The sequence below is a fragment of the Chrysochloris asiatica genome, unplaced genomic scaffold (assembly GCF_000296735.1).
Source record: "Chrysochloris asiatica unplaced genomic scaffold, ChrAsi1.0 scaffold00006, whole genome shotgun sequence".
Taxonomy (NCBI): Eukaryota; Metazoa; Chordata; class Mammalia; order Afrosoricida; family Chrysochloridae; genus Chrysochloris; species Chrysochloris asiatica.
Window position 1 is genome coordinate 1894172 of NW_006408524.1, and position 9067 is coordinate 1903238.

The 9067-nt window shown below is 52.8% G+C and overlaps 1 protein-coding gene across 3 annotated transcripts in view; it reads left to right on the forward strand.

Annotated features, from left to right (window-relative positions):
• Positions 1–8806, forward strand: part of OGDH (oxoglutarate (alpha-ketoglutarate) dehydrogenase (lipoamide)) — a 79335-nt gene extending 70529 nt beyond the window's left edge. For all 3 annotated transcript variants that reach the window (XM_006832098.1, XM_006832097.1, XM_006832096.1), the window contains 13 exons: positions 1278–1457; positions 2011–2163; positions 2809–2911; positions 3222–3350; positions 3658–3808; positions 4026–4153; positions 4268–4446; positions 4917–4988; positions 5685–5813; positions 6755–6827; positions 8080–8243; positions 8364–8518; positions 8602–8806. In XM_006832098.1, coding sequence (XP_006832161.1) covers positions 1278–1457; positions 2011–2163; positions 2809–2911; positions 3222–3350; positions 3658–3808; positions 4026–4153; positions 4268–4446; positions 4917–4988; positions 5685–5813; positions 6755–6827; positions 8080–8243; positions 8364–8518; positions 8602–8722 — 1737 coding nt within the window. In that variant the 3' untranslated portion in view covers positions 8723–8806. The remainder of the gene's footprint in view (positions 1–1277; positions 1458–2010; positions 2164–2808; positions 2912–3221; positions 3351–3657; positions 3809–4025; positions 4154–4267; positions 4447–4916; positions 4989–5684; positions 5814–6754; positions 6828–8079; positions 8244–8363; positions 8519–8601) is intronic.
• Positions 8807–9067: the final 261 nt, after the last annotated feature.

Here is a 9067-nt window from a genome sequence, read left to right on the forward strand (position 1 = left end):
GTAGCAACCAGGAACTTAAAACTTCGTGAGCAGTCATCTGTGGTGCAAGAATTGGTCTTTCCATGTGCAGAAGAATGAAGAGGGATAGAGAACTGCAGATGCTTGGATCAGGTAGTCCAGTGGTCTGATAGGACATGTGAACAGCTGTGTCCGTGACTCTGGAAGCAGTACTAGGTGACACCTGGCACCAGGTCAGGCCAGCAGCTCCCAGGTAGAGGGGGAGATCATGGGAAAATAAAATGCAGAATTGTAAAACAGACAAGGTTTACTGCTCAGAAAGAGACTGGAGGAAGCTGAGACTATGGCCCTCAGCCCCCTTTGAGTCTGGAACGGCATTCACCCTCTTGTGGTCCAATTCCAACAGGAAAGCTATATTTAGAGAGGACAGCAAGACTAGTAAGGTATGCTCACCATGGAATGGTCCAACCATTCAAGATCAAAACGGCAACGTTCACAAGATTAACAGAGTTTGGGAAGGAGAGTGTAATGGAAATAGGAAACCCTAGGGAGGAAGGGTTATAAATGTTGTTACATGGAGGGGATTGCAATCACTGAGATTAAACAAAATATGTCATTTATTGGCTATAAAATCGATGATCCACTCTGTAAATCTCCAATCCACACAAAAAAGTTTTTTAAAAAAAAAGGTTATTCCTTTGTTGTCCTCAAAATAGTAACCATAAACTTCTGAGGTGTTCTGTTTGCTTGAATGTAATTGGCCCAGCAGATCCCTTCAAAAGCCACTGTTTTAATTGGACCTAAATTTTTTACTTTAGATAGGTACCCTAATTAGACTAAGACATGCTACTGAGAGAACTTGTCTGCAGTCAACCACTGATCGTAAAGACAAGTTTAAAAACATTCTGTCACTCCACAAAAACCCTATGCATATATGGAACACTAATGGCAATATTTTTTACATACCCTCGTATGTACGTACATACATGCAAAGAAAACGTGTGAATATTTACACTACATTTTTTTCAAAATACTTCAACCTTATTTGGTGGGATTATAAATAAGTTTGATGACTTTTCATACTGTCTATTCTGAATTTAGTTACTAGGCTAGGAAAATTAAAAACGTAAAGGAAACATGAAGAGCCATTCCAGTACTGTTGACCAGCCAGTGTTTCCATAGTCAGTGAACGTGGGTTGAGTGCCCCCGGTCTCCTTGCTCTGGAACTATAGACCAGGCTCGCCCCTCCTGCCCTTGACCTCTGTCTGAGCTGTGGTCCTGGGCAGGCATCATCTTGAGACCTGCCATGCTCCTTGCAGATCGGCTTCACCACAGACCCTCGGATGGCCCGGTCCTCTCCCTACCCCACAGACGTGGCCCGTGTAGTGAATGCGCCTATTTTCCACGTGAATTCTGATGACCCTGAAGCAGTGATGTATGTGTGCAATGTGGCTGCTGAGTGGAGGAGCACCTTTCACAAGGATGTGGTTGTCGATTTGGTAAGCCCCCTGATTCCTCCAGAGGCCAAAGCACCAAGCTGAGCTTTAGCTTGAGAGTCAACTCAGAATTTCTCGAGTCTCATATTTCATGTGATTCTGTTCTGATCTAATACGTGAATGTCTTGTCCTTTTTGAGTGTTGACACTTAGATACATCTGTGAATCGTGAAGCGTGTTGTGCTTCATGGTTGTACAGGTGGAGAAGGTGACTGCCACGCCAGTCCAGTCCTGTCACGGCGCTGCCTTGTGAATACAGAACATGTGTGGTGCTGGAGGACAAGCCCTGGACAGAAAGGTCACTTTCAACTGCAGGGTCATTCTTTCGAACCACTATGAGTCAGAACCGACTCGATGGTACTAAACGGCAGCAGCCTTCTCAGATCACTCCTTCACGTTATCTCCTTTGAGAGTGAAAGCAACTCTGGCTTGTGGAAGGGAAGCAGCAGTAACTGAAGCCGAGCAGACAGGAGACTAGCAGCCTTTCCACCGAGGCCATTGCTCCCCAGGGGACCACGGCTTTGCTTCTCTAATGCTGGATTTCACTGGCGTGATAGGTGTGTTATCGGCGCAACGGCCACAACGAGATGGACGAGCCCATGTTCACACAGCCACTCATGTACAAGCAGATCCGCAAGCAAAAGCCCGTGCTGCAGAAGTATGCTGAGCTGCTTGTGTCGCAGGGAGTCGTCAACCAGCCCGAGTACGAGGTGCGCTCGGCGGGGTGGAGCGCGTCCCGTTCCTGCTGTGCACACACATGGAAACATGTTTACAGCTTTACAGCTCCAGCATTTCAGTGCATAGCTTTTGGAGTGCCTGAGCTCTCGGAAGTGGGACAGGGAGGAGCGGGGTGGGTTGGAGATGGGGTAGCACAGTGGCTCCCAGTCAAATGAAAGATCCCACTTGGTCCAGGGCCTAGGGGTGATGAACATCCAGTTCTATGAGTTGAGTTGGAAGCTCTTCTGTAATGGTCCTAATGTCGGGAATACAGAAGGCAAGGGTTGTTGTTGATGGGGCAAGCCATGTGAGAGGTGTAACAACACCTGGGAAGTCAGCACTGTGGGGGCATGCCCTGTTAGGGTTGTGCTAGGACTCATGAACTGGACCCACTTTTAAGAAAGACTACTAAGCGGGGAGAACAGGGCACTGAACATTGCAGAGCGGATAAATGTAGAGAAGAAACGATGGCAATGTAAAGAAAAAAGTGTCTAGACTCTTGAGTGTGTCAGCGTGTAAAGGTTACGCTGCTAGGAGTGGGTGGCGGCTGGTAGAGTCTGTGTGCTCTAGAAAAGGGAGCTGTGGGTGGGGTGTGGCCAGAAGAATCTGTGCCTATTGTGCGCTCTGCTGGCTTCTAGGAGGAAATCTCCAAGTATGACAAGATTTGTGAGGAAGCGTTTGCCAGGTCCAAAGACGAGAAGATCTTGCACATCAAGCACTGGCTGGACTCCCCTTGGCCTGGTGAGTTAGCAGAAGGAAGCTGGTGATGTTCCTGAGCTCTTGTGGGGTGGGCATAGACTCCTCTGTGAGTACCATGGAAACTTGAGCCCTCTGCTCAGAAGAGAGCTCAGCTCTCCTCCCGAATTCTGCACTCAGGTCCAGCCCCTGGGCCATTGGCTCCTCTGGGGAATGGAGACAGCTCCCTGCAGTCTGTGTGATGTGGTAGGGGCTGTACCAAGTCCTTCTCCTGGCTCTGCACAACTGGCTGCCTCGTCAATTGCACTTGTCACCTGAGTGGGCTTGGCCCCTCATCTCACCTTTCATCTCCCAGGTTTCTTCACCCTGGATGGGCAGCCCCGAAGCATGTCTTGCCCCTCAACAGGCTTGACGGAAGATGTTCTGATGCACATTGGGAGTGTGGCCAGCTCCGTGCCCGTGGAGAACTTCACCATTCACGGAGGTAAAATGCTGAAGACGCGTGGCTGCAGCCCACAGACTGACCCCTGCCTCGTGCAAGGCCGATGGCGAGCTGAGGGAGGGGCCTTGTGTGTTGCCTGCTGCCCCAGTTGGCGTTAGAGGAGCCATCATGGTCTTTTTACTCAACGCTTGGTCTGCAGTTATTTTCCTTCTGGCCACTCTTCAGCTACTCAGGAGTCCCGAGAGAGTGAAAACTGTCTCAGCTCTCGCTATGAGGGGTCTTGGGAAGTGAGGGCAGCTGGTGACGGGCCCAGGGCTCTAGTCAGCTGGTAAGTGCGGTGTTTGCACAGGGCTGAGCCGGATCCTGAAGACACGGGGTGAGTTGGTAAAGAACAGGACTGTGGACTGGGCCCTGGCTGAGTACATGGCCTTCGGCTCCCTCCTCAAGGAGGGCATCCACATCCGGCTGAGCGGCCAAGATGTTGAGCGAGGCACTTTCAGGTGAGATGTTGGGTGCTTTTGTTTGCCCTTCAAAAGACAGCGGTGGAAAGGGGGGCTCTGGAGTTCTTCCAGAGGACAATCATTTCCCTTTGTCTTAGGCTCAGTAGAGCCGTCCCCTGGCTGGTCTGATGGTGGTCCCATCAGGACCGTCAGCACAGGACCCTGTCACACAGAGGTGGCCTGGGTTCCTGTTGTTACAACTGTACTTGTGCTTCAGCCACCGGCACCACGTGCTGCATGACCAGAACGTGGACAAGAGGACCTGTATCCCCATGAACCATCTCTGGCCCAACCAGGCTCCCTACACGGTGTGCAACAGCTCTCTGTCTGAGTACGGAGTCCTGGGTGAGTGGTCCCGCTCTGCACTGGAGGCAGGAGGACCTTCACACCCCCACCCCCGGCAAGCCACGTGCCTGCGGGCTGCTGATTGGCTGAGTTTTTGCCCCTCGCTGCTTACAGGCTTTGAACTGGGCTTTGCCATGGCTAGCCCCAACGCCCTGGTTCTCTGGGAGGCCCAATTTGGTGACTTTCACAACACAGCCCAGTGCATCATCGACCAGTTCATTTGCCCAGGACAAGCCAAGTGGGTGCGGCAAAACGGCATTGTACTGCTACTGCCCCATGGCATGGAGGGCATGGTGAGTCTTCTGCTCCAGACACGGGTACTCGTTGTGGGTCCCTGAGATTGGGGTGCCACTTAGAAAGGTGTGAGTCAGGTCATCTGGGGACAGTCCTGATACCTACACCTGCCCTGACCAACAGAAGGTGCTATGTCATCCTGGAAAGCTGCTTGGTCAGCGTGACCTCTCCCCCCAACTTGCACAATCTTGTGTGGAGCTATCTGCTCCAGATGGCGTCCTAGGTGATGTGTGCAGTCTGCGCTGTCTTTGGACTCAGGTGTGGGCCTGACAAGAGAGTAAATCCTGGGTCAGATCCTACAAGAAAAAATGCCCCCTCACTTCCAGTGGCTGGGAAGGATGGAAAGTGTGCCATCACAAGAAAGAGACATTGGCACTTTTCAGACCAAAAATCAGCAAATTGTTAAGGAAGAGAAACAGCTGCTATTGACATGGGAGAAACTCAAAAATGTTACCGTATTTGGTTCCAGGGTCCAGAACATTCCTCAGCCAGGCCAGAGAGGTTCCTGCAGATGTGCAATGATGACCCAGATGTCCTTCCGGTGAGTAACTGTCCTCTCCGGGTCTCAACCAGACAACAGCTCCAGGAAGGAGCTGGCCTTCTGTCTTGCTTTGTAGCTGAGGACTCCAAAGGCAGCCAGGTGAGCCCCAAGGTGGGGCCACCGTGTGCCTGTTGGGAGCCACATTCAGAGTCCACGCCAGCACAGAAGAGACAAAGGTGCAGAGATTCTGAGCTTCTCAGGTGATGTGCATGTGTTTTGACTCAGCCATTATGATTTGAGAGCAAAGGCCTCTGGGGTGATTGTCAAGACCACTTTCCAAGCTCAAGGAAAAGCACTTAGAAGTCCGTTTATGTGGGATTTTAAAATCGGTTTTAGGTAAAACCTGTGCCTCTTAAATAGCATCTGTTTTGTGCCAGGTGATAGTTTTCAGGGAAATCATAAGGATTCAGTGATGGACAATCTCATTCCAAAACATGTGAGGACCAGTTGGAGTCACTCTGGTTTTTGTTTTCTTGTGTTGGCGTCTTTCCAGACAGTGGGACTCCCCTGTGGTGGGACTGCAGTGGGACTCCCCTGGGATGGGACTGCAGTGGGACTCCCCTGGGGTGGGACTGCAGTGGGACTCCCCTGGGGTGGGACTGTGAGATTTTCATCTGCTGCCCCTGCGCCCATCACTGTAGTCTAGGCGTCGCTCACAGGAATATGCTCAGGTGTTTCCTTCTCTTCTTGTTGCAGGACCTGGAGGAAGCCAACTTCGACATAAATCAGCTGTATGACTGCAACTGGGTGGTTGTCAACTGCTCCAGCCCTGGAAACTTCTTCCATGTTCTGCGACGCCAGATCCTCTTGCCCTTCCGGAAACCGGTCAGTTGGAAATCTCACAGGAAGAGGCTGACTTCAGGGAGGGGCTGAAGACCTGTGTTGGAGCAGGGAGGGCAACTTGGGACCAAGAGCCCTAGTCTGGGTCTGTCCTTAGGAATGGGCTTCAAGGGTGGTTCCTTTCCATTGCCTTCCTCATACCAGCTGACCCTCATCCCCCACATGGTCCTCGTATGGTTTGAACCCCACTCTGCACTCCCTGCAAGCTGGGTGCAGAGAAGGTTAGACAATCTCAGCTGTAGAGGTAGCCCAGGGCAGTGGGCTGGGCTCTGGAAGTGGGATGAGCCCAGCAGAAGCTGCAGAAGAGAAGGGGGCATACCCCCAAACACAGGCCCCTCACTGGGCTAGAAGCTGGAGTCTATTGATAGCTGGGTAGAGGGCAAATGAGGGCCAGGGCCTGGTCCAGAAAGGGTCCGTGGAGGGAGCATGGCCCTGCTGCCCCATGATGTTACTTGGAGGGGAGCAGTTAGGGTGGGCGTACCACTCTGTTCTCAGGTCCCCGTGGCCAGCAGGAGTCCAGGGGAGGAGAGAAGTCACAGGGCTGTTCATAGCCAGTGACCCACACAGCCAGGAGGTGCTGGTGCTGAGGGGAGGCGCGCAGCACTTTCCTGGATGCAGGTGGTGTCAGTAGCCACTGTACCGTCGTGGGGTGGGGGTGGGCGGTACCAGGATCTCAGATCTGCCATGCCTCCACGTGGAGAAGCAGGCCAGGAGGGTGAGAGCAGGTGGGTGCAGCAGAGGGGCTGAATCAGGGAGTGTTCTCCTTCCCCGTTTCTCCTCTGTGCCTCTCCCGACCTGCAGAGTTCTGAAATCCCTAACAGGCCTGGTTGGGGCTCTGGGGCGTGGCGCCTGAGAGGTTGAGCTTGGGAATTCTTTTGTATTTAACCTTGCTTCTGGAATCACTGCCCATCCGTTCTGCATTTCAGTTAATCGTCTTCACTCCAAAGTCCCTGCTACGGCACCCTGAAGCCAGAACTAGCTTTGATGAAATGCTTCCAGGTATGGATGAAGGACACGGGCTCAGACCGGAATCTCCATGGGGGATGAGAATGTGGGAGTTGGGTTTCTAGGCTGCTACCGTGAAGAGTCTACTTGTGTTTGATGTGTGTGCCTTCTGCCATCCTTACCTGAGAGTGGTAGTCCCCTGGTAGGGTTGGTCTGCTGGCCCCAGGGAATGGTGGCACATAACGGGGTGTACTCCACAGGGTTCTTTCTGAGCCAGGTGAGAGTCTGAGAGTGATAGTCTTAGCCACTGTGTGCCCCCACTTCAGTCACCCACGGCAGCTCCATGCTGGCGCAGAGTCCTTGGGAATGAGGACTGGTGGAAGCTGCCTGTGGTACAGGTGTGAAGCAAGGTGTCCTCACCTACGCAGCACCTGACTGACAGACATATGCCTGGGCTGAGATTGTCACCCGGAAAGACAAGATCAGGAGAGCGCAGGGTCCACACAAGAAGGAGACGCTTCCGTTCTCCGTGGATCTCAGTGAGCCCCACTGTCTTGTGAACCTGGTTTTCATAAGTCCGCTTTCTTCTAATGGGCACCATTTCCAGCTCTGGAAACCTTCGTTTTCATTCTGGTTGTGTTGGAAGCTTTTATATTCATTCACCAAATCGTGAAGGCCATGAGCACGGCATGTTCTCATCGACTTGCTAAGCGCCATCGAGTCGATTCTGACTCGGAGAACCTGTGTAGCGTTTCCAAGGAGAGACTGGTATGTTTGAACCGCCAACCTTGTGATTAGCAATCCAGTGTTTATCCTACAGCATCACATCAGGACTCCTTCATTTTTTGGAGACAGATTGTTTTAAAATAATAAATGGGTCTTATAAGGAGCTCTTGTAGCGTAGTGGTTATGAATCGGTCTGCAAACCTCGAGGTCAGCAGTTCGAAACTACCAGCTATTCTGTGGGAGAAAGATGAGGCTTTCTGCTCCCGTAAAGATTTACAGCCTCGGAAACCCTGTATAGGGTCGCTATGAGTCAGAACTGACTCCATGGCACATAACAACAATTTGATGTCAAATAAACTTGTTCACTCTGTAGATGTTACATACGGTGTGCTTTTCCAAGCTCTCCTTCAGTCGAATGTGTTCTGGGTGCTAGATGAATGATTAAGGATCTCATCCACTGGGGCGTGGGTATGATGCAGCACTCACGCTTGGAAACAGCCCACAGGCATTGTACGACCCCCTGAGAGCCCCTCAAGACAAGATTCTGGAACACCAACCAGCTGTGTGGACTCTCTTGTAGGAACCCACTTCCAGCGTGTGATCCCGGAAAATGGTCCTGCCTCTCAGAACCCAGAAAACGTCAAGAGACTTCTCTTCTGTACTGGCAAGGTGTACTATGACCTGACCCGGGAACGCGCCGCGCGCAACATGACAGCAGAAGTGGCCATCACCAGGCTCGAACAGGTGAGTTCAGCGCGCCCTGGCTCTTCTTGGGAAAGGCTCCCCAGCGGCACAAGCTCTGCCCCCTTCAGTAGAGCCTGGCTGCCTTCTCAGTGTCCCCAACTTGACATTGTTTTCCTCCAGCTCTCCCCGTTCCCCTTCGACCTCCTGCTGAAGGAGGTGCAGAGGTACCCCAATGCTGAGCTGGCCTGGTGCCAGGAGGAGCACAAGAACCAAGGCTACTATGACTATGTGAAGCCGCGCCTCCGCACAACCATCAGTCGTGCCCGGCCCGTCTGGTAAGCCCCTGGCAGGCGCCCAAAAAAACTTAAGTTATCCCACCCTGGCAGCCCCACTTAGGGCCCTTTGTTGTCTGTGGCAGGTATGCTGGCCGTGACCCTGCAGCTGCTCCAGCCACTGGAAACAAGAAGACCCACGTGACGGAGCTGCAGCGCCTCCTGGACACAGCCTTCAACCTGGACGCCTTCAAGAACCTGGTGTAGCCCCCGGCCCAGGCTGCTGGCCCCTCTCCATGTCCACGACACCATGCTTCTCCACTAAAGATAGTGCCTCAGCACTGCCCAGACTCCCTGTCACTGCAACGAGGGGGACCGCTTGTGCCCGCAGATGCTTCGCAGCCCCTCTGCCCCCCCGACGTGCCTCCCGCACTGGCCTCCCCCAGTGCTGTGGGAGAGAGCCAAAGGGAGGGAAGGAGGATGTGGACAGAGAGGCAGTTGGCTCCTGCCTTGGGGCAGCCTCCCTGTGTGGCAGCAGGGGTAAAGATCCCGCTCCCTGCCAGCTAATCCTTAGCGTCAGCAGGAAGGAGCGTGCCTGCAGCCTGGGGTGTG